A 26,312-nucleotide genomic window follows, 5' to 3' on the forward strand; every position below is an offset into this window, starting at 1 on the left:
TTAACCTCATGTGCTAAAAAATTTATACCATGCTAATATTCTATAACTGTATAAATATGTTATTATACATTGAACTGATTCTAAACATGATTTCATATACTTGCTATTTTGTGGTGTATATCACTGTTTGGTGTGACATTGTAATTTATTTGCCAATAACTGGTTCATCTGAGTTTAGACAATAAACCGCTAAACATAAAATTCCACTAAGTGCCTCATTTTGTTTTTCAATAACATTCATACACAACGTTTGTTCGTTTTTGAAAAAACGAAAACACCAGAAACAAATCACAATATTGATTTTACAAGGCAATTAAAAAGGGGAGAACATTTATTCATTGTAGAGGGAGAAAGGGGGTGGCCCAGGATTAAAGGGGTTACACCCCATTTGGCCATCCCCTGACCTCACCAGGGAGACAAGGGGTTAACTGGGCTGAGGTCCAGAAATGTGATTTAACCCTTGTTATGACATGTAAATGTGTATTCCCCTGTTCCCGTTTTATTGTAATATCTGGTTTAATCAGTGTCTGCATCAAACACACACTAGGATCCATCCGGGAGCACAAGGGTTAATAGTTGTTTAGTGATTATAGCCCTTTGTGTAATTTTCCCGCCTTTTCAGGCACCATTTTGCAGGGTCCCATAAGCCGCCATTGGAGCTCCATGTGTTTCAATGGCGAATCTTGCTGTCTGGGTCCTGTTTCCCGTGAAGACCAGCAGATGGCGTCCGAGAGGAGGAGCGGCGGTTTCCCATTGTAAGTCAATGGGCCCATTGACTTCAATAGAGAATCCTCGAAAGAGCTTTCCAGGAACGAGTTGGCTGCCGTCCAAACTGCTAAACCGCAAAGCGGATACATTTTCAATAGGAGAGCTTTGATCACTTAGCAGTCAAGTTCAACGACAAGTGGCGTGGGAATAAACAGTTCTAGAGCACCTAGAAATAAAATTCTTTCTGCCCCTAGTTCCTAGACCTCCCCCCACTCGACCACAACCGGGTCCCCGTATCCTGGACCCCCGATAAGGGTCGAACCGAGAAGAGCGGGTCGCGCAATAGGTTCCACTGGCGGCGGCAGAAACGGCTCAGGAAAACGGCAAAGTGTCAAAAGCTGAAATTTGGGAATCCATAGCTCCGGTTCCGGAGGGTCCAGAGGATCAGGGTTTGGGGTATCTGTAGTCACTGCTCCGGCATCACTGCAGAACCATCCTTGACCCTCTTGGACCAACCCGACGGAGTATGGACCCCCTTGAAAGTTCGGGACTTTTCCCAGACTCCAATGGCGGCCAATCTCCATTGACCGGCTATGGCGGAAAACCCCCATTGACTTCAACGGCGGAGTCGCCCCGTTGAAAGTCTATGGCGGCGGATTCCCATAGCCGCCAACGGCGGCGGTTTGCCATTGAAAGTCTATGGCGGCGGAGCCCGTTGTTTTCAATGGGGATTTAGTGAAAAACCGTGATTTCATTTACAGTGGAGATTTTTGTATTAAAATGAGAAACGGTTTTAAGTGTATTTGTGTAACTCCGGTTCCGAAGGTCGTAGCAAGTCGCAAATTGGACCACAGGGTGTCCCAGTTCCGGCATTGAGAACTGGGAAGTTTGGACTTGCTGGACCCAACGGAACCGGATATTTTAATATATTTGTGTTTTATCTTTAATGCTGTGTTCCAAGATATGGATAAAGCCCAGAGGAAATTCCTTTGCATACCAGGGTAGCATATGGCCAGAAAGGCGACCCAATGTCTAGGACTTAAGTATGGTTCAAAGGATTTTGTCACCTCTACTGTTTACATGAGGGCGGAGATTATTCAAACCAGAGCAGTCTTCAAGTGTTCCATTTCACACCTCACAACAAAGAATATCCTGCCAGGAATCCAATCTGGTAGACTAGCTGGCATTCCTGATGCAGATGAGGGGCTACAGAAATGAGACCCCAGAGTTCTACTGCGCATGTACCAGCTAGCAGGGGGGCATGTATCAAAATGTGTTCCCACGTTAATGAGTGGCTAGAGCTAATTGAAGACCAATAATCTGTACTTAATGTTAAGGATAGGGTACAAAAGGTTTATAAACTGTTGTCCACCCTTTATCCTTTGTCTTCTGATATCATCTGAATTGTTACCTGATTGTGAGAGAATTGCTATGCTACATACTTCTCATCCCCCATCCCCAAAGTAAGTGTACTTCTTGTCTGTTACTGTATTATTTCGTGTGTTCACCTATCCAAAGGAATAAATATACTTTATTATATCTAAGCCTCGTTCAGTTCAAACCCAGTATTTTATGTAAATTACAACCTGTGATAAGCTATCGTCACATTCATACTGACCGACACATTACTCAAACCTCCCATAAAGTAGATTTAGAGCTGTTTATAATATAAAATCTATAGACAGTCTGCAAAAACAAAGAAAAAGAAGTGCAAACTCTCATAGCGTGATCCTGATTTCATGTATCAAAGGTAAAGTATCAAACAGTCTGATAAAACAGTAGACTGTATGGTAACAAAAGAGTAAAATGAAACATGTACTGTAACAAAAATGAGAGAACACAGCAATAGATGCAAAAATGCAATAACAAAATAGAAAACACAGTGATGATTCAATTAGTAAAAATACAGTCAATATATGCAAGTGCCTTTACAAAAGATAAATTAAATGTCAGCTTATCCGAATCCACTTCGGCAATCGGAAGAAGTAACAATGGTAGTGTCTGCATCACACCTCACGTTGATATACTGTAGGTGAAGCGTTCGGGAGTAGGGGAGCTTAGAATCGGCTCCACAAACGTCCTCTGCCCCACAGCACGCAGATTGAGTGGCGTGGTGGTGGAAGAAGCGGGCAACGGGAACTTCAGACATAAAGTGATCTGGTTCCCAATCACAGCCTATGTGAGCAACTGGCCGAAAACCAGAAGTAACCCTGAAGAAGTCGCTATGCGACAAAATGCATAGGTTATTTTTTAAGGCATATTTGATCCAGGACATTTGCTGATTCACTAAATATTCTGCCTCCCTGTGCAAATATAGGCATTATATAAATATATATACATTTTTTTCTCGTTTGAATATGCAACTTTATTACTCCTATCTGAGTCAGACCATCTGTTTTTTCATGAGCCTATATCACTGTAAGGAATCGGGGAACACGTCTCTTGCGGCGTGTTCCCTCCTTACCTGGCAATAGTACCGCAGCTGACGCTGCCTCCGCTCCCCTCTCCGCCCGTGCGCGCACCCCCACTCCAATAACAGAGTGTGCGCGCACCCGCTCCTCTTCTGCCTCTGTCACAGAGCTTGGCTCCGCCTCCTCTGACGCACCGCACCTACCTCGCGCGCGGTGTGCACGTGTGACACCTCGCAACGATCCCCAGCTGCGTGTCAAGCACTAAATTGCCCCTTGTCTCCTGTGATCTATCCCAGCCTCCGCTGGGGCCGCACCTCCACTCCGCCCCCGCTCCTTTTGGTTTCGTTACTACTTAGTTCCTGTTCCTGCTCTCAGTCAGTGCTCAGCATAACCTCTTGTAGCCTTGTTGCTTTCCACAGTTGTGCCTTGCCTTGATCCTGTCTTGTCTTGCAGTTTAACCTCTTGTGTACCAACCCAGCTTGTAAAGGAACCCCCTCTGGATATTGACCTCGGCTTACCCTCGACTACGGCGACTTCTCCAACTCTTGATCACGGCTACACGGAATTGGACCATTCTCCTATCTACACTCCAAGACCACGGCTAAACGGACTTCTACGATTCTACCATCTCCAACCCCAAGACCCGGCGAGTATATCGATTAACCCTCTCATCTCCAACCCAGACCCGGCAACGCTAGACAATCCGCCATCCAGGCACGCTTCCGCTGCTGTGGGTGCGTAGTTTTGTACTGTTCCACCTCAGTGCTGGGGTCTTGCCTTGTTTATGGGTAGAGCGAGCGTTACAGTATGCTGAGCCCAACAAACTTGGACCCCCCTGAGGTGGTTACAATCACTGACTTATATTATCTTCTAACACTTTGCCTTTTTTTCCACTGGGGACTCATTTTCGTTTTTTGATCTTTGTATTTTTTACCCAAGTGTCTTAATTTTTACAGCACATCTAAGGGAATTTTATTTTATGTTGGTATTTTCACTTTTTATTTTTTTCACATTTAGTTTGCGCACACTCAATCATTGTAATTTTCTATTTTCTAGCAACATTTTGATAATTTGTCTTTATTTTATGGACATGTATTTAGTATTTTGTCTGCTTCATAGAAAGACCTACAACGTTCTGTTGAACCGCTTTACATACAATACAATACCTGACAAATCGGATCATCACTGAAACAACATTGATAGTTGGAGACATCTGTAGCTGTAGAAGGAATCCCTAGTGAATAATCACATAGCAGAATTCAATTTAAATAAAAAAGGAAAACTCCATTGTAAAACTCAATGTATTATACAACTATTGTCACCTGCAGTATTTCATACTCCATTATTTAATTTTATCTGAATAGTCGGTTATTCACAAAAAATCAATTAGGATATATATCGATATTATTTGAAATAGAAATGGTTGATTTTTAGACCTGCATAGTCAGTGCTTTTTTGTAAAAAATAAATAGGTGTTGGTATCCAGCCTCTTACCTTCTGCTCTTCATCTCCGTCGCTATGTCACGTTATCATAGCAACACATTGTCATGGCAACGCATAGCCATGTGACGTCGCTGCGTCATATGATGCCGTGTGGTCACAAGGAGAAGTTGCCGGAGATAAAGAGCAGGAGGAGAAGGTAAGAGAAAAAGATGCTGGCACACAGTACCGTCACAAATAAAAACCTGTGTATTGCATAAATCAAGTGTTTCTTGCTAGGGAAAAAAAGGTATGTTAAATACTAATCAAATACACAGGTTTGAAAGTGCTGTGTGCTCTAAAAACATGAAATACTATTAAAGAAGCAATGCTGCCATTTTTACCTCCTTTTTAACAGGAACCGGGAGGTCCTTCATAACTGGACTGTGCAATTTTCAGCCCTGGAGACGGCCCGATTCCCGAGATATTTACCGGTGCAGTTACTGACGTTACTGCCTGATTTTTAAAGGGGTTGGTCTAAAATAGGACAAAAGTAAACTGGGCACAGTAGCAAGCAAGTAAAAAGAAATAGTATTTTAAAATAGTGTTTAAACTTCTAAGATTTCCATGGTAAAGATATGGTTTTACAATATTTGGCAAAAGATCAGATTACTAAAATACAATATATATTCCATATATACATATATAATCTATATAGTTTACCTTTATTCTTTTGTTTATAAATTAATTATGGTGCCATCATTAGTCAGATATAAGTAGCTGATTACAATGTTCCCAACAAAATATGATCCATATTTATTTTTCACAAGATAGAAATAAATGAAACTGTTACTTTATGGGTGTTTGAATCTTTCTAAAGAAGCTAACTACCCTGATAAGTTATTAAAAAATATTTTCTTTTTTACCCACAATGCCTCTTTAAATGGCCATTCAAAAGAAGTCACGTGACTTTCAAGCTTCCTATTGGTCTGTGAGATATGGCAGCCATTTAATTTTCCCTGGACGGAGATTTAATATCAGTAACTGCACTAAGTATCTCGGAAGCTGGGGCTCTCCAAAGCTGAAAATGGCAGGTTCCGTTTAAGAGCACCTCCCTAATTCACATCTTTTTAAAAAATGACGACGAGAAGGGGAGATTTCTGGTTGACATTATTAATATAGTTAAAAATTAATGTAATTTTTTTTTTTTAAACATTGAACACGTTTTTTTTAATGTTCTTACATTTCTCTTTACAACCTGCACAATAAGGGTCAGATTTACTAAACTCATGCTGTCATAAATCTACAAATTACAGTACAAACCGATACTTCTATTTATTAATAATTTAAAAAAAATAAAATGTAAAAAAAATACCAAAGCTTGTGTTTGCCTGTTTTTTACTTCTCTAAACCTGATTAATTCCCTAAAATGTCACATCTTATAAAGGATACATTTTAGACACGGATTCTGTGTAGAGCAGGACTTTTCAACCTGGGTTCTTAGGAACCCTTGGGTTCCAAGGGCATCCCTAAAAAATTTCAGGTCATTTGAAAATTGTACCAAATACAAAAAATGTAAATATCACTTGTGAGCACATTCACATGTCTCAGCCATATCTGCAACACTGCTTTTCACTATCGACTATCTCTTAGGCCTCGATTATACCAAGAGCTGCAGCGCTATCCTGTGATGTCACCCTGCGCTGCCGCCGAGCGGTATCTTGGTTATACCGGGGCTTCAGGAGAGGAGGTAAGGAGGCGTGGCTGTGAGCGGTTCTCCATCATTGGCTGGAACCGCTCACGTGACGCGGCCGTCACCACCACAAAACAAATTCTGAAATCGCTCCAGGAGACGGCCATCCTGCAGTTCCACGACGCAACAGGTATGTGCGCTCCTATTGTTTTTTTTTTTCATGCGTGCGGCGTTGCGCCACGTGCTGTCGTGCGTGATTTTTTGTATAATCACGGCCTTAGCATACAGTGCTTCCACTGCAGCCAATGATTCTGGGAAATTACATGCAAATGAGCACCTAGTGTCATTGCTTCTTATCTATTTTAACATGGAGCCCTAGAAAATACAGAAGAATTTACAACAAATCTGATCTCAGACACGCTATTAGAGAGGGTTGGAGTTCCTTACAATGCATCTGATCTCAGATGCACTATTAGAGAGGGTTGGGGTTCTTTACAATGCATCTGATCTCAGACTTGCAATTAGAGAGGGTTAGGGTTCCTTACAATGTATCTGATCTCACATGTGCAATTAGAGGGTTGGGTTTCCTTACAATGCATCGGATCTCAGACGCACTATTAGAAAGGGCTGGGGTTCCTTATGAGGCATCTGATCTCAGACACACTATTAGAGAGGGTTGGGGTTCCTTAAATGCATCTGATCTCACATGTGCAATTAGAGAGGGTTGGGGTTCCTTACAATGCATCTGATCTCAGGCGCGCTATTAGAGAGGTTAGGGTTCCGAAGAATTTCATAATATAATTACAGGATTCTTTTACCCAAATAGACATGAGACATGCAAATGAACACACTGAGTGCTACTTTTAGCTACCTATCCACTTTATTACGTTATTACAAGAATTACGCTTCTACCGCTAAATCCATGACAGGGAAAATGCAGAATTAGTGGATCTGCTTCAGAAACTGCTGTTTCATTCTTTTGTACTCATCAAATAAAGACAAATAAGAGAATATAAAAAGAGTTTAGTGAGGTATACAAGCAATTACTTTTTCAAATAATGTGTTGCTGGCCACTGGCAACGAAGTGGTTAACAGCCTACATTACCTTTTGCTTTTCTCCAGGATTTGGTCTCCATATGATAAATGTAAACTTTTTCATTCACTACCATGACGATATGACTGTGGTCAAAAACAGCTGACGTAACAATTGCAGGAGAAGCCTGGAGTAATGAAATAAAACACGTGATTTGTAGAAATATTGACTGGAGAATGATAATCTAAAATGAGGGCGTAATTAAAGAGTAATTATCTCACTTCGAACGAGGCTGGTATAGAGAGAGGAATAATGCTTCTCTCAAAATCTTCTTGGGTGAGTAGCAACTTCTTTCTGGGAAAAGAAATATTGTGCAATGCTAAAGTAGTTCTCTTTGAGTGTAACTAATAACCAGGACTGTTTTTGTGAAGGCACTCAGGGGAAATGAGTTTCCCACACCTTTATTTCTAGGGATCAACAAGAAACGTTATATAGTGATTATGAAATCATTGGGACTAGGGCAGGTTTACAAACTGGGAGAGAGGGATAAATGCATTTTCTACATAATTTATTACATTTTTTAACACTAATTTATTGCAGTTAAGATTATAAATTAAGTTGTATTTGCTCAGGATTCTGCCACTTTTTCCCTACAAAAACACCAATATTAATATAGTGTACAGACTGTTATGACGTCTAGTGGCCATCCAGATGGCATTCGGAGAGTTGATGCAAGGACAGTGTTTAAGGCATACTCAGTATATGTGCACCAACAAAATATTTGGCATAAGTCCACTTAGAACACAAAAACCGCTTAATGCAATAAGCCTCTTTTAACATTAGTGATCATGCTTAAGTAAACATTTGGCCTTCATTAGGGAATTAATAAAAAAAATGATTTTCAATTTGGTATAAAATGCCGCTTTTAATGCAATTTTTTTAATAAACCACTTTGATTCTTTACCTTTGGTCTTCAGCAGCTGCAAAACCATTAAAAGCCAGGTAAACACATGCTTAATGCGTTAATGCCAGTTTATCTTACCCCATATACAGAGATAGACGACTGTTGCAGTCATGTAAAAGTATACTAGGCTCATCGTAGAAATGTTGCAGAGGCACCTGTTCAAACAACATCCATAAGTTCTATTAACATGCAAGGTTCTAGTAGTTACATAGTAGATGAGGTTAAAAAAAAGACATACTATCAAGTTCAACCTATGCTAAATTTAGACAACACATACTCATCCTATATTTGTACTTACAGTATATTGATACAGAGGAAGGCAAACAAAAAACCCCAATGAAATATCATCCAAAGATATCTCATAAGGGAAAAAAATAATTTCTTCCTGACTCCAGATAATGGGCACTGTAAACAAGAGAAAAAGTTGTAGGTCCCATAGAGCACGGCCTACTAGGACTCAAAAAATGGGGCACACAATGTGTGTAACTATGTGCCCCATTTTTGGAGCCCTAGTAGACCCTGCTCTCTGGGACCTACAACTTTTTATCTCTTGTTTAGTGTAGTTATTGACTCCAGGGAGAACCACCTATATAATATAGGTTAATTATGTATGTGTTGCATTTATTATGGTAGCAGTGCTCATTCAGTTTCTTTGTATCTCCAGATAATGGCAATCTGATTACTCCCTTGATAAACATCCATCCCATGTTTACTTATTACTTATATCCCTCTATACCTTTCCTTTCTAAAAATATACCCAACCTTTTTTGAAGATATCCATTGTATCTGCCATCAGTCTCCATGGGTAACGAATTCCACATTTTAACTGCCCTTACTCTGAAAACATTTTACTTTGTTGCTGGTGAAATCTCCTTTCCTCCAACCTTAAGGAAAAAGTAATGCTGCAATAGCGGGCACAGCTCACCGTAGGGGTATGATCAAAAGATCTCCAACGCAATTAGTAAAAAGGTTGATTTATTAGTGCATACAAAATTAACAGATTTGCCACAGAGTAACTCTGACGTGTCTCGTCCAACCACTAGGACTTTGTCAAAGAGTTATGACTGGATTGGGACTATGCATTGTCAAGACAGTAGGGTTTAAGTTATGGTGGGTAAAAAAGGCAACGAGAAACCTCCACCATATTGCATATAGCTTGCTGCAGTGGAAGCACTGTATGCAGGGGATAAAGGTGAAAGGCAGGGTTGCAGACCTGCCAAAGACGTGAATTTGCTCACAAATGATTTTTTTATTTGCTATATGCAATATGGTGGAGGTTTCTTGTTGCCTTTTTCACCCACCATAACTTAAAACGTGATGGTAAACCCAACAGTCTTGAAAATGCAAAGCCAGCAGTAAAACCAACTTCACACTGATGATACCCATTAAGGTTGAAACATGGCTGTGAATGGTTTCTCTGGCTTTGCATCTGATTCCCATGCTGTGCTTTTAAAGCTGTGTTAATAGCGAGCATTAGCTTATATGAGCTCCATGTAACAATGGTTTTTCAAACAAAGGGTGACACATTATGTGCTCATTTGCATGTCATTTCCCAGAATCCATTGCTGCAGTGGAAGCACTGTATGTTGGGGATAATGGTGATAGGCAGGGTTCCAGACCTGCCTAAGACATGTGAATGTGCTTACAAGTGATTTTTTTTTATTTGCTACTAGCTGATAGACTCGGCGTTGCCCGGGATGTAATGTTCTCGCTCCCACTCTCTCTCCACTCCCTTCCACTCTCTCCCTCTTCACAGCTCTGCCCTCCCCCCGTTTAGAGTGTGTGTGTGGGGGTGTCAGTCAGTGTGTCAGTATGTATGTATGTATGGGCTTGCCCCCCCACTCCTGACTCCCTTCCCCCCCTCTGCGGACTGGATACCTGATGCACCCTGCTCTGTGGCCCCTGGATCTGATACCCCCTGGATACCTGATGCACCCTGGCCTGTGGCCCCTGGATACCTGCTGGCCTGTGGCCCCTGGATTTCTGATACCCCCTGGATGCCTGTGTGCCCTGCCCTGTGGCCCCTGGATACCTGAAGCACCCTGGCTTTCTGTGAGGCGTCCTTTATTGTGGCCCTTAACTAAGCTAGCCTATGCCGTGGCCTCTGTCCCTCCGGCTCCCCGGTTCTGCACCAATCTTGTTGACTGATTCAGTTCCATCGCGTCCTGGGGCTGCAGCCTGAACACTCCAGCGCCTGCGCTGTCCTCGTGATGTCACCACGGGCACCATAGAGGTGGCATGTAAACAACGCACGACGTGATCCCCTGCGCGTGTTCCCCACCCCCTCTCCACCCTTCCCCCCTCTCCACCATTCCCCGGCGGTCTCCACTGAGGGGAGAGAACGGAGCCCGGTGGTGCGAAGTGTCGTGCGCTCCTTCCACCCCCGCTCCCCGGCGCCCCCGCTGAGGGGAGGGGAGAGAGAACGGGGCCCGCAGGTGGTGAGAAGCGGCGTGCGCTCCTTCCACCCCCCCCCTCCCCGACGCTCCTGCTGAGGGGAGAGAGAACGGTGCCCGCGGGTGGTGAGAAGCGGTGTGCGCTCTTTCCACCCCCCTTCCCCGGGGCTCCTGCTGAGGGGAGAGAGAACGGGGCCCGCAGGTGGTGAGGAGAAGTGGGGTACACTCCTTCCACCATCCCTCCCCGGCGCTCCCGGCGTCCCCGCTGATGGCAGAGAGAACGGTGCCCGCGGGTGGTGAGGAGAAGCGGCGTGCGCTACTTCCAACTCCCCTCCCCGGCGCTCCCGCTGAGTGGAGAGAGAACGGGGCCCGCAGGTGGTGAGAGCTGCAGGTGAGGGGGAGTGATGGGTGGGAGCCGGCAGGGAGGTGAGCTGCGGGTGAGGGGGGGTTTTGGGGGGATGAGCCGGCGGGCAGGTAAGCTGCGGGTGATGGGGGGGGGACCCGGCGGTGAGGTGGTGTTGGGGGGGCGGGATGGCTCGTGCCAGCACACGTTACCTCAGGTCATGAGTAATCCGCAGGGGATGAATCTGCACTGAGGTTATTTTCTTGAGAGTGTGGCAGTTGGGTATGTGAGGTCATAGAAACACACAGGCCAATGAGGCGTGCGGGGGCAGGGCCGGGCCACGGACCAATCAGATTGGCCAGAGGGTGAGTGACAGACCAACGGACCAATCAGATTGCCCATAAGCACAGCAAACATACAACGTTTTCAGCAAACAAACAATGTTTTCATTTTTATAGATATGCAATATGGTGGAGGTTTTTTGTTGCCTTTTTCACTCACCATAACTTAAAACGGGTGTGTATCTATTTATTAATATAATTAAATACGTTTATATATATTTATTTACACACTCACCTATCTCTATCATATCTCTCTCTCATATATATAATACTGTGTGTAATGGATGCAGGTTGAGCTTGTTGTGGTTGTGTGTTAAACCGGGTGTGACGTCATAGCCACGGCAACCTGTCGCTCACAGCACAGCACAGACCTGTACACTCAAAAAGTGTGATTCACGTGCACGAGCATTAGCATGCGCGAGCGCCCCAACTATAAAACAAGCCTTAGGCTAAGTTCACGCAAGCGCTGATCGGGCTGAGCGGGCGGCGCTTGCGGAGACTTACAAATATAGATATATGTAAGTCCCCACTCACGCGGTGCTCGTGCGCATGCACACACGCTCAGCCGCGATCGGCACTTAGGTAAACAAAAAATCTATACTTACCTGCGCGCTCAACTCCCTGCAATGCCCCCCACCTCCCCCGCGCCCAACAGGACACCCGGCGCTCATGCTTGGAGTGCTCTGCAAGCATGAGCACGCTCAGTGCTAGCAGGGACTAAGGCCTGGGACATGGTGCAGGGAGCGGCGCTGGGCAGCGCTGACGATCATGCTCTCCTGCTCAAGCAAGAGACTTTTCTTGTCACTGCATGAGCGTCAGCGAGCGCGCTTGTGTGCCGGGTGGGAGGCTTTCGGGAGGCAGGCCAGGAGGCGGAGCTAACGCGCCACGTCACGGCGGCGACGTCACGGACTGCCATTGGCTTCTGGCAGTCACGTGACCGGCCCTGTGCTTCCCTCAACGGGAAAACTTAAATTGTCGGCTGAAGTTCCACATGCCTCCGCACGCCTGCGGAAGCGTGCAGAAGCGCCGTCTAAAGCCGCGCTGATAGGGATGTTTCCCCTCAGCGCGCCTCAGCACGGTCTTTTTGAACATGTCCGAGGCCTTAGCCTAAGGCTGAGTCCATAGAAGGACAGGCCGCGCTGAGCCGTGCGGACGCTCCGCGCTGAGCCCCTGCATCCTCCATGAGGATGTCTTTAGAGGGGGCTCACGCGAGCGTCCGCAGGCGTGCTGAGGCGCTGGATTTTTCAGCCGACAGCCAAACTGTTTTTCAGATCGCTGTCGGCTGAAAACATCTAATCAGCGCGGAGCAGCGTCAACGTCACGGCGCCGTGACGTTGGTGCTTCGCGGGCGATTGGCCCAGCGACGTCACTGCCCCGCCTCCCTCAGTCTCCCCCCGCCTCACGATCGCGCCCGCTGGCTCGCCTGCATGGGCATGAAATCGCGCAGATTTCAGCAGGTGAGCCACAGTGTCAGCGCGCCTCAGCCCTGCTACCCGCGCCCGGGGGTGGGGGGGCGGCGTGTGCACAGCGCTACACCGCAATCTGCGGTCCGGGGGGAGAGGGAAGGTTTGCGACGGGAGGGGGCGTGGCTGTGGATTTGCGGGGGCGTGGCCATGACGTCCCGCGGCTGGTTTGCCCTTATTGGCCATGCCCCCGTCGCAGATGTTGAGGTCAAATTCTCCTGCCTCCATGAAAACCTGTCGCGCACCGCTGGGGAAAGGTGCGCGACAAGGTAGGGACTGGGACCGGCCGGACTGGGGGGCGGGGCTTGATAGCACAGCGCATGCCGAGTCGTGCGCTGTGGCGGTGACTGGGACCGCAGCCTTAGACAGCCCTGAGCAGACAGCAGCAAGCGAGCCTGGGTATTGCAAGCGATCGCAGCTGAGATACATAAAGAAGTCAAGAATTATCTTGGTGGTGCATTAAAAGGTATCACAACTTTCGATTAAGCTACAATCCGATTCAAATAAACGGATTCAACTTCTGGGAGAAAAAAACAACAGTTAGGAAATATGAAATGAAAGTGCAAGATCACTTAGTGACTAATTATTGGGAACAATGGAGGGACTAGGTGGGCCAAATGGTTCTTACCAGCTGTCAACACCAATATATCTATGTAACTGGAAACCCAGAAATACCCAATAAATATCACAGCTCCTTGTAGCATGAAACTCAAGTTTGGGCACAAATCTCATGAATACAATATATTCAGTCTTTGCCATGATTTCTGCATTACTACATTTCATTAGTCTTGTGGATATGCAGGCTCCCAATTTGCAAGGGATTTCCCAGGCTAACACCTCATCCAGCTATTACAAACACATTTGCGGTTAAAATTCAGATTTAAGGATCTCCATTCTCTCACCCCATAACAGCGAAATAAAAGGGTCGGCTTAACATCTGGTTAGGCTTCACATACTTAGCACCCGCAACGTCTGTAAATGTATAATTCCTGTAACATTCTTTTCCTCTTATTAATAGTTTACGATTCCAAGTAATTACTTTTTTTATGGCTGGGACGCACTTAAAAAAAGAGAAAATTAAAAAAAAAAAAAAACATTTCAAAGAATTACGTATTTATTACAAACTATAAAATTGTAACCACGTATGACTTATAACTTACAGACGGGCCTGGCGTAGCTGTGTCTTCTGGTATTATAGAGGAGGCTAGCCAATATTGACTGTTAATGAAAAAAACATTTGTTGGGGATATTTGAAAACACTGCTGGATTGAAGAAATATTCAGGTGGCTTAGTGGTATTTAACCCTTTGAGTTCCCCCAAGACGTAGCTACTACGTCATGGATTCTGGCACCCTGGGTGCCCCCGTGACGTGGTAACAGAATTTTTAAAAATGCTTGTTTTCTTAGGGGAGATTACATTGCAATCTGCAACGATGGTAGACGGAAGACGGTTGACTCCTCCCCTTACATCAGTGAAGGGGTGGGTGATCACGTGACCGCTAGTGCTGGAGGTGGCGGCACTCAAAAGATTAATGTAGAAAATAGCCTATTAGGCACTAAAGCAAGAACATTTTAATTTTTCACCTGTTTATTATTTCACTAGCATCTGCCGTTACCATGCGAACCATGACTCCTGTTGTCTTCAAATGGCATCATCGATTTTAACCTCCCAGGGAGGGAGAACTCCAGAATTCAATTACACATTTCTAAATACTATTTACTATAGAGCCGCTCAGTAGATACACCACCACTAATAATCAGATATTTAGAGTTATATGACAACGTAATAGGTACTCAATCTCCTCTGATTAATCTTACAGCAGAGAGGTTGTTGCTGGAGGATATGAGAAAGACATAGATCCGTAATCAGAAAGCATTCATTTTGGAGCACTCGTTGGGACCTAAATTATACTTAACTTTTATTGTTACATAAAATAAAAATTTGTATTTTTCTGTATTTGGTACAATATTAAATGATCTGAAAAAAACAAGGAACCCTTTGGGGACACCCTGGGAACGCAAGGGTTCCTGGGAACCCTGGTTGAAAAACACTGCTCTAAAGTGTGCGAGAATATATTAATCCTTTAATCTCAGAGGCAGTGGTAATGCGGAGAGCACTGAATACCAATTCAGAGTAGGCAGAAATCTAATGATATAAAGGGAGTTCAGCAAATGATTCTCACACTTTAGAAAATCAATGTCTGATATAGCTGCTTCCACGTCACGTAATGATCCTCCCGTCTCGCGATGTTTGGCGTCAGTGTAACTGTTGGCAAGTAGCATCTCTACTCATGCGTAGTAAAACACCCTGCGCATTTCACTTTTCTCTTCTTCAGGGGTATAGACTGGTTGCTCCCTCTTTCCCTTTAAACCCTACTGTATCCAATTCATTTAAAGTCATAGTGCAGTGGTTTTGGAAAACTCAACATTAAAAACAAGGACTTGTAACATAACCATACATTAAATGGATTAATTAAAGTGCATTGGGACAACATCAATAACATGCAGACAATACTGGCATAAATTACAGAAATAGGTATGAAGAGAGGAAATACCAAAATCTTATACTCTCCCATACATATTAAATGTAAATAGGGCAAGCATTACTCAAATCTAACAACATGATTAACATGAACTAATCAAATTAGGCTGTATTTATACATCCAACTTAGAAATTCAAGATAGGGAAATCGGAGTAATAATGAAAATACAAGAATGGTAGAAAATCAATATATAAATATATGAAAAGTGAGAAAATAATGATTGTCCTCCCTTAACCATATTTTGAACTGCTCGCACAGATGATGTTATATATGTGGAACATTCAGAGAAAATACCATAAGAGAAGTAATAGATATGAGATTGTATAAAAGTGTCATGTCTGTGGAGAGGTGGATAACTTTAAAAACCAGAAATTAAAAATGATCTTCCCTAAAATATATCTTTGGACAAAGACAACAAAATTAGTAAATATCCAGTAATCCATGATGAGGAGCATATATATATGCTCCTCATCATGGATTACTGGATATTTAGTAATGTTGTTGTCTTTGTCCAAAGATATATTTTAGGAAAGATCATACCTTTATTTTATTGATTTGCGCTATGGAGCATGCACTTTCCTTTGTTGTTTAATAAATTCGTGAAGGAGGTAGTTGTTCCTGTGGAAAGCTCCAGTGTTTTTATGAATATACATTTTAACTTTTTCTTGGCATACTTCATACTTTTTTTTTTTTTATCATTCCCTTTGTTCATTCCCTATCCCTTTCCGCCCCTCCCTACCCCCTTCCCTATCCCTTCCTTTTTTTGTATTGTAAGGTGTTTTTGTTTTTGTTGTTTATTTGTTTTTTGTCTTTGTTATTTGTTGTTTGTCACCTGTTCACTCTCCTATTCATTATTGCATGGTTGGTCCATACTATTTAGCAAATATTGTTAATTGTTATAATAGTGTTTGTCTGTGCTTATCTATTTTTACCATTATATAGCCAATAAGTGGTTTAATTTTCCATACTCACAAACCTAGCACACTATCAGGTTATACATGGTATCATCTCTGTGCAGTAAGGTGTTGTAATTTTTCTTTTTTTTTAATGTGTGTGTGTGTGTGTGTGTGTGTGTGTGTGTGTGTGTGTGTGTGTGTGTGTGTGTGTGTGTGTGTGTGTGTGTGTGTGTGTGTGTGTGTGTGTGTGTGTATATAACAAAACAAGCAAAAAATGAAGTAGCGCCTCTATATAATCCTGACTAAAGTAAATTATAGAAGAACCAATTGCTAGTCATGAATGCGTTTAGTTGGGCGGCTAGATATTAGCTAATAAACTATGATATAGACAATAAAATAATACAATATTGATACAATCGCTAAACAATTTAAAATTAAAATAATAATAACTTTGTGTGTCATTTACCTCTTCTATGCCATGTACATGCACTGCGCCGTATTTACAAGTTGGCCTGTGAGCCAGTGTCGGTATTATGTACCCCTGCGATGTATGACACCAATAAAGGAAAAATATTTAAAAAAAAAAAAATAATAACTATATAATATACGTTTATTAAAACACCTAAAAATAATTAATACTATGTGAAAAAATGAAAAAAGTACCAAAAAATATAAAAATAAAAATAAAATAAAAAATAATAAATAAAAGACCTCCAATACACAAAGTCCTGTTCCAATGGTAGTAACTCCAGGTTCCTGCAGCCCGTTTCAAAGGGATCACCAGTCCCTATTCATATCTAGAAAAAAGGAAAGAGAAAAAAACAGGCGCACACCTAGTGCATTACCATAATAAAAATTGTATTAAATGAACATAAAATCTTTCAAATGCCCACTCACAAAAGTACAGCAATCAATAGCATGTATGAGATAGGCTCTCATGTGCCAACAGCTCGATCATCAGCGTCCGGCTCAGGTCAATGGCGTCGTCACGTGACCCTCCTTCGTGCAGCCGAAACCGGAAACGGAATACCTCGCATTCAGTGTTCAACGAGAGAGGTCCCTCCGGGGAACAATGCCTTGAAAGTCCTCTGTATAGTTGTTTTACGGCCGTGATGACACACACGAGAGCCAAATTCTGTCCGCAAGTAGCAACAATGTTCGTGGGCAAATGGCGGCCGCAATCTAACCACGCCCTACGCGTTTCGTCATCGATGATGACTTCTTCAGGGGATGCGAGGTATTCCGTTTCCGGTTTCGGCTGCACGAAGGAGGGTCACGTGACGACGCCATTGACCTGAGCCGGACGCTGATGATCGAGCTGTTGGCACATGAGAGCCTATCTCATACATGCTATTGATTGCTGTACTTTTGTGAGTGGGCATTTGAAAGATTTTATGTTCCTTTAATACAATTTTTATTATGGTAATGCACTAGGTGTGCGTCTGTTTTTTTCTCTTTCCTTTTTTCTATATATATATATATATATATATATATATATATATATATATCAGATGCGGCAGGAGCGCGGAGATGTGCTGGGGGGTGGGTGGGAGATGTGCCGGCAGTGAGGGGAGATGTGGCAGCAGCGCGGGGAGATGTGCCAACAGCGGGGGGGAGGAGTGGGCGAGGATATGTGCCGGCAGCGAGGGGAGATGCGGCAGTAGCGCGGGGAGATGTGCCGGCAGCTCCCCGTGTGAAGCCGGGTACAAAAGCTAGTATATAGACATATATACAGGTAAACCCCGTTATAACGCGGTTTTCCCGTGGCTCCCTTTTTTTTTGCACACTGCACACACTGCACACACTCTCACTGCACACACTGCACACACACTGCTCACTGCTCACACTGCACACTGCACACTGCACACACTCTCACTGCACACACTGCACACTGCACACACTGCACACTGCACACACTGTTCACTGCACACACTGTTCGCTGCACGCACTGTTCACTGCACACAATGCACACTGCACACAATGCACACTGCACACTGAGCTCACTGCACACACTGCACACTGCACACACTGCTCACTGCACACACTGCACACACTCACTGCACACACTGTTTACTGCACACACTGTTTGCTGCACGCACTGTTCGCTGCACACACGGTTCACAGCACACAATGCACACTGCACACTGAGCTCACAGCACACACTCTCACTGCACACTCTGCTCACTCTCTCACTGCACACACAGCACACACTCTCACTGCACACACTTACACACACCTACACACACTTAGACACACTTAGACACACCTACACACACACAGCACACACTGCTCACTGCACACTGCTCACAGCACACTCTCACTCACACACACACACATCCATATACACACACACCCATATGCACACACACACACCCCCATATACACACACACACACCCACACCCATATATAGCCACACACATATACACACACACACACACACACACATACACACACACAGTTTCTCTCCCATATACTGTATACTGTACATACACACACTCTCTCACTCTACACAGACGGGGGGGGGGGGAGGGGAGGTCGGAACAGAGGAAAGGCCGCGACCAGCACCACCACCTGCTCCCCCCCCCTCCTCCCGCGCAGGCAGCGGGGACAGCGGTGGGGAGAAGGTAAGCGGGGACCTGAGGGAAACGCTCACTGGGCCTAGAGAATTACTGTATACTGTAGAGTTTTGTTTCTGTGCCATTTCATTGGTCTCCGGTGGCAGAATGGAAATGGGAAATCTTCTCTGTACTGCACACACCTAAAGTAGGGAAGGGGGTGCAGGCTACATTTACTTAACCCCTTCGCTGCCATCTCCTGTCCCGCGGGCTGTCACGCGGTGACAGTGGTAAGCGGGGACCGGAGGGACATCCCCGCTCCCATCTCCTTCCCCGCGGGCTGTCACGCGGTGACAGGGGGAAGCGGGGACCTGAGGGACATCCCCGGTCCCATCTCCTGCCCCGCGGGCTGTCACACGGTGACAGGGGGAAGTGGGGACCGGAGGGACATCTCCGCTCCCATCTCCTGCCCCGCGGGGTGAAGGGTGCTGCTGGGGGGGAGAGGGTGATGATGCGCCGGCCATTTTTTTTTCGCGACCGCGTTATAACGGGGTTTACCTGTATATATATACACACAAAAGAAAAGAAAGCAAAAAAACAATAATATAAAAATATATAAACAATTTTAATAAAAAGGACAATAAATGCCCCATGTTGATAAACGAATTAAATAATATTAAAACAAATACATATATATATGAAACAACGATGATAAAAAGCTAAGGACCTACTGTATCATAGGCTGTGACTCAATAGAGGAGGATAATAGTAGATAACAGACACACAATGAATGAGGAAATAACTGTATCCCAGTTGAGAAAAGCAGGTGATACATGTAGCATAAAGTCACCAGTAGAAATCCAGAGGCAATGTGGAGCTAATTAACTTAATCCAGTATGTGTATAATATTATTTGAAAGAACTCAGTTTGATCTCACCCATTTGTAGACGTGAGTGATGATCACAGGAAATCCATCAGCTGAGCTTCCTAATCCTAGTAGACCACAATTGTACCGATCAGGAAATTGTAAGCCTCCCATATTTTGCGCTCTTTTCTTTTATATGTATGTTTTAATGGATTGGGTATATCCCCACTAGAGCTGCATTTTTCCTTTAATTAATGCATTTTTTATTTGTATTTGTCCACTGGGTTCATTATTCTATACACTTTTTATTCACTACTCCATTTTTGGCGCTGGTTCACTTTTTTCTGTTATATATATATATATATATATATATATATACATACACACACACACACACACCCATAAGGGTGTAACATAATAGAATATATACATATAGATATATATGTGCAACAATGAGAGAGATTGATGGTATAAGACTACCTAAATATGAAAGGTGATAAATTGAATCCAATTGTGACCAAACTAAAATATGAAAAAATGGCACCTGCAATTAGAATGTATATGTATAAAACTCAAACTAACAATGTATGTGTTAAAATAAAAAAATGAGTGAGATACAGTATGTATAATAAAATAGAATAAAAATGTAAATAAAAATGGATAAGAAAATAAATAGCCTATAGATGTATGAACATAAGTATACTGATGAACTATGCCAGCAACCAAAAAGAAAGAAAACTCCAATTGATTATACCTAATATCTTAGGGCAGGGTTGCGCAAACTTTTCAGTCAGGGTCTTGCAGTCGCGGTGTCCCAATCAAGCACTTGAGCATAAGCCGGCTTCTGCTCCTGTTACTTTGCTGCGCTTCCGGGTTGGTGACTCGCTCGGCAGCAGAGATGCAGGCAAAGATCCTCGACGGCTGCGTCTGGAATGCAGGGAACTACGGCAGACAGCGGATGCAGGTAAGTGACCACCATATGTATTTCACTCAACAGATGTGAGCTTCCTCAGGGTCGCACCCCGGAGATAATAGGTCGACCTGTAGGATCTATTTGACCTTTATGAACGTAGGGTAGATGGTATAGAATCGACACTCGAGGATGATCCATACAAAAGGAATTTATATTCAATCTTAGAAATAATATTGGAATGTAAAGCCTCCTGCAAATGATTCTTATAAAGTATTTGATACTCATGGGTAGGGTTACAGGTAAGTTTGTAATAGGAATTATTGACTTAAAAGTCTGAAAGCCTCTTTTAAATAATCACATTTGTCTTGGAGGATTATGCCTCCCTGTGGCAGGACGGCCTGTAAGCGAGGTCTGACAACCGCCAGAGGACCAAAAGCGGAATCGAGAGGCACAGTGCAGTTGGAGGGAAAGGATACAAGTTTTCCCAACGGAGAAGCACACATTACGCTGACACCAAACATCGTAAGATGGGAGGATCATCACGTGACGCGGAAGCAGCTATACCAGACGCAGAGGACGAGACGTGTATCTGGATGCCACGGTGGTGAGGCCATATCCTGCTTTCTACATCTCCGTTGTGTTGGGTCAAGATGTACCCTCAATGCATTTTTACATTTCTGAACATGAGTGCGATGTGCATTTCTGTTACGTTTTCATTTTTATTAAAATCGATTACGCTATGGTGGCAATTTTTCACTCTATCTTCACATAATTTTTTTAATTGAGCTGAATATCAATATCTTTTTGGAGGAAGAAATAACCAGAAAACCATCTAAAAAGGATTGTTCGCTACTTGCCTGCTCAATAAATTTTCCTCACCTAAAGATTATTCCAAATGACTCTTCTATCTCTTGGGGTGAGAAAGACTATCTTGGCTGCAGGGAAATGTGAGATTTATACCTATTTGTGTACGATCAGTTTATTGTTTATTGTATGTATCTGTATATTTAGAGTTGTGATGTTCTAATTATTTTTGCAGAGAATCAATGTGGTATCATCACACAAGAATATAACCAAGCTGGGATCTATCTGAATTATATCATCTTTCTCTGTGTGCACAATACTCACTGTCTACTTACCTTAAAGTGAAATTATATCTTGGCTTTATTGAGCCTGTTCCTTTATCCAGGCAAAACATACAAAAAAACAACAAAATAACAAACCCCTATCCCTTTGCAAGGGCTAACTTACTTCCCAGACCCTATCTGCAGGACTAGAGGGATATTCCCATTACCAGCCTATCAGCCCAAAGTCTCAGGAGGTACCTTAAACAGGTGGCCCACCATGTCAGTTTCTGGCAGGTTCCTAGGTCCTCTGTGTCCAGGAAATATAGGTATCTGGGTGTGTGGGTGTCTTGATCTCAGCACAGCCTTTGTTCTCAAGACAGTGTCTGTGTGCAGGCTTCTCTGCTCTCCTTCTGTCAGCCCAAATGTGAGCTAAGGAATCTCTCTCCTGTGTCTCCCATGAGGCTTTTTACAGAGCTCTCATTAGTCCAGGTGGAGACTAATTAATTGAGTGGCTGCAATTAACTATCTCTCTGCTGGATTCTCAGAGCTCTGCGGCTGCTTTATTCAAACAGAGATATGTCCCTGTTACAGGCATTAAGAGATTACTGAAAGTAAGTAAAAAAAGTGGCATGGCCCCTCCAGCACGCGTAATCACGTGATCACGTGATCACTCTGTCGCGGATGATGGAATGGGAGGGTTGGAGTCACCTCCTTTCCGTTCCTCATCAGTGTAGATCACGTCATAGCAAAAAAAGCAATTTGTTTTACATAGCTACTGCACCATTGTGCCCATAGAGCACCAGACCCCATAACGTAGTAGCTAGATTTCGGGGGGCACTCAAAGGGTTAGAGGTGCAGTTTCCCCTGCATGTTAATTGTTAAAGATGTCTTAATTGTACAGTAGGATGTCTGTTTTCACCTCTCTAGTTTTCCATGCTAACTTTTCTTTGTAATGGTGTGTTGTATTCCTAAAATATGAGCCCAGACCCTAAATTATAACGGCTGCTAAACTTCTCTCACATAGTGACATTAGTAGACCTCAAAAAACCTTATCTGAGAACATGTAACACACAACATAAATTCATTGAAACCAGCAGCTCTGTGCTGCCTAGTAAAGTGAAGTAAGAATAAACAGTTTATTTCTCACTACGACAAAGGGCCAATTTACAACAGTGATAAGTGGTTAAATGGGAAATAAATGCTCTTAAAGCGTGAAACTGCCTGATCTGCTATTCACAAAGCAGTGATAACAGTGCAGTATCGCGCTATAATGGCTTTTTAACGGCCATTAACAGCCAGAGGCAAAAAAAAGTCATCCGACAGGCCAAAAAAAGCCAAAAGCATTTTTTTTTGCCAGTAAAGATATTCACAAAACTTTGTTTAATGTCCTATAAAATCTCTCAATATTTTAGCACCGATTGAGAGATGCATAAAAGCATTTTTTTTTTTCCGCACAGGATTTATACCAAAGGCCAACGGGGCTCTCCGGGTGTACAGGGACCTCCGGGTGGTCCCCGGTTCCAGAAAATGTGCAATACATTCAAATAAATACACCATCCCCTCCCAATACATACAGTAAAGGAATGGGCAAAATTACTATTATGCAGATATGGATAATAGTGCATTTGCCCATTTAAAAATAAAACATCAGCCAGCATAAAGTAAATAAAACTTGTACTTACCCCTGCCATGATGAAGGCTGTCCTCATCCTCATCACCGTCCTTGTCCTCCATGGGCAGCAACAGTACAATAAGAAAATACAATCTCATGCCCCTAAACCCTTAATTCCCTTAGCAGTTAGTAACCGCCCACCCCGGGGACACCACCCCCCGCTACCCATTGATTGGCACAGTGTTAAAGCATGCTAATATAATATGGGCATGATTTGCCACTATAGCAATAAATGGGGAATCAAAAAAAAAAAACAGACCCAAAATAAAACACATTACATAGAAGAAAAAAAACACATTACAATTGCCAATAAACCAATTGATTGGTACAGTGGTACATATTGCCCATATAATATGGTCATGATTTACCACTATCATAGTCAATGTTCAACCTAAAAAATAAACAACCACCAACAATATCAAATTAAAACAATCACCAAATAAACCACAATTAAAAAGAAAACACCAAAAAAAATAACAGAAATTAAAACTAGAAAACACAAAAACAATCCCATTAATAAAAATCAAAACACAAAAGAAATACAAGAAATAATTAAAAGCAAACAACCACAATACATTTAAAAGAAACTAGCTGATATACCCGGCGTTGGCCGGGATGTAATGTTCCCGCTCCCCTCTCTCTCCCCTCCCCCCTCTCTATCTCTCACTTCCCCCCTCTCTCTCCCTTCCCTCCCCCCCTCTCTCTCTCTCTCTCTCCCCCCTCTCTCTCCCCTCCCCTCTCACCCCTCCCTCTCTCTCCCCCCCTCTCTCTGTCCCCCCTCCTCTCTCTCTCTCTTCCCATCTCCCCCTCTGTTTGTCCCCCGTTCACATCAATTTGTTCCCCCCCACCCTTTACAGCTCCCCCCCACCCTTTACAGCTTCATGCAGTGTGTGTGTGGGCGCGTAAGGCAGTGTGTGTGCGCGTTGGTCTGTGTGTGTGTGTGTGCACGTCAGTGTGTGTGTGTGCGCGTCAGTCAATTTGTGTGTGCGCATCAGTCAGTGTGTGTGTGCGCGTCAGTATGTGTGTGCGTGTGTGTGTGCGCGTCAGTGTGTGTCAGGGTTAACTCCTCCCACAACCTTCCCGGTAGGCCTAACCACCCACCCTGGGACAAGTACCCCCTTCATTCACCGCCTCTGCCCCCAATAAACCTGATATTGTGCATTAACTCCGTCATTGCCTTAGCTGCTAGCCGCTAAGGTAATGAAGCTACTTTAATGTCATTTTTAATACTAGTACAGTATATGGGAGTATGGGGTCTCGTGATCTGAACCACTTTGATTTCTGCCTTAGGGACCCCCTGCTTCCCGAGTTACAGGCTCTGGTATGGTGTGCCGGTATCGCCGTGTCATATGACTGGGGGATTTAAATACTGGAGGAGATACCGGCACCCCATACCACTTCTAACTCGGGAAGCAGGGGATCCCCAAGGCTGAAATCAATGTGGTTCAGCTCAGCAGACCCCCTGCTACCGCACACTATTATCAAATTCAATATTTTGACGGCAGGATCGCCTGTAAGAGCGCGATAGCACTGATAAAAAAAACTCGTCAGCCGATAGTGCTTTTTTGTTTATCGTCTTTAAAAAAATGGTATTAATTCTTAGTGAATACCATTTTTGCCCTCATGTTTTAGTGCGCGATAAATCAATGCTAAGTCGTCCGACAATGCACTGATTTTATCACCGCTTTGTGAATAGGCCCCTAAAAGCAGCACTTTCCCGAAAAAATTAGCACCCTTTATTTTAACTATTTTGATAGATGAGCACCAAGAGCCAATACTCAGTGGTCCAAACTCTGGGGACTTCATTCTCCCAAGACATCAATAGGTTAATCTGCCACTAATTAAAGAGAAAAAGCAATATGGTCACCAGGGTCTCCTACTCATAACATTGTGTCTTTCTATTGGGTGACCCCGGCAACCATATTGTGTCCCCCAAAAAAGTATTATTTTCCATGCCATAGAAGCGCTCATATCAGGGAGACCAGGGGGGTCCCTCAACCTTATCCGACTATCGCGGACCAGATCCAGGGACCCCCGATTAAAATAATAAAATGGGTAGTAGAGCTTAGGTTTAAATATTCCAATAAATGAGTGCCTGTCAATGGGTGAGATAGACTGTCAATGGGTGAGACAGACTGTCAATGGGTGAGACAGACTGTCAATGGGTGAGACAGCCTGTCAATGGGTGAGACAGCCTGTCAATGGGTAAGACAGGCTGTCAATGAGTGGCCGTGTCATCCAATGAGTGAGACTGTCTTCTAATGAGACTGCTTTCTAATTAGTGAGACTGCCTTTTTAGAATTGAGAATGCCTCCCAATGATAAGACTGACTTGTAATTCGTGACACAGCCTTGTAATGAGGGACAGTCCCTTTTAATGGGGGAGAGTGCCTTTCAACGAGTGATGCTGCTGTCTAATAAGTGGAATTGACTTTGTGAGTGACCAGGCATTGTTGTGGGTTTATTGGTCAACTGTATGACTTGTATATTGAATAGATTGTTGTAATTAATCTATTTCGACGATACCTTACCTGCAAACGTGAAAGCGGCCCAAAGAAGGGACAACCACGGCCATAATGATAGACACACAGAGCGGTGTCCCCCCGCCGAACATTTTACCTCAGCCCCAGCGAGGAAGCGGATTGTCAGGAAGGCGACCAATCAGGCGTCGCGAAGGTTACTCGGCAGCTCGTCGAACACGGATTCCTAGACCAGTGATTGGTTCAGGCATCTAGATGGTTCATATTGACGCGCAACGGCTGCATTTCGAACCCGCCCCGCGCTGCCAACGAGGTGAAGTTCCCACGACGTCATTGAGTTGTTCAGTGATTCCCGTGCTGTTTATTGAATGGTTACTCACTAGGACAGCCAAAAAATTGCTATTCTCTCTGGTCAAACCAGTACGGTCAAGTCTCACCGATGAATAAATGTACTTGATGTAATAAAGGCAATGGAGTTCCACTCTTTAAAACGAATCTTTTCCAGTTGAATGTTATTTTTGGCCACAATAAAGATGAGCTATGCAAGTTCACTG

At 43.7% G+C, this 26,312-nt stretch overlaps 1 protein-coding gene across 13 annotated transcripts in view; it reads right to left on the reverse strand.

Annotated features, from left to right (window-relative positions):
- Positions 1 to 25,953, reverse strand: part of CATSPERD (catsper channel auxiliary subunit delta) — a 128,200-nt gene extending 102,247 nt beyond the window's left edge. For 10 of the 13 annotated variants that reach the window (XM_075611638.1, XM_075611642.1, XM_075611633.1 and 7 more), the window contains exons 1-6: positions 25,810 to 25,953; positions 13,929 to 13,986; positions 8,307 to 8,383; positions 7,546 to 7,618; positions 7,337 to 7,451; positions 4,286 to 4,353 (exon numbers count right to left, since the gene is read on the reverse strand). In XM_075611638.1, the coding sequence (XP_075467753.1) occupies positions 4,286 to 4,353; positions 7,337 to 7,451; positions 7,546 to 7,618; positions 8,307 to 8,383; positions 13,929 to 13,986; positions 25,810 to 25,892 (474 nt within the window). In that variant the 5' untranslated portion in view covers positions 25,893 to 25,953. The remainder of the gene's footprint in view (positions 1 to 4,285; positions 4,354 to 7,336; positions 7,452 to 7,545; positions 7,619 to 8,306; positions 8,384 to 13,928; positions 13,987 to 25,809) is intronic. The other 3 variants (XM_075611632.1, XM_075611640.1, XM_075611637.1) reach the window with 3 other exon arrangements.
- Positions 25,954 to 26,312: the final 359 nt, after the last annotated feature.

This window comes from Ascaphus truei, chromosome 8 (assembly GCF_040206685.1).
Source record: "Ascaphus truei isolate aAscTru1 chromosome 8, aAscTru1.hap1, whole genome shotgun sequence".
In the NCBI taxonomy this organism is placed as follows: Eukaryota; Metazoa; Chordata; class Amphibia; order Anura; family Ascaphidae; genus Ascaphus; species Ascaphus truei.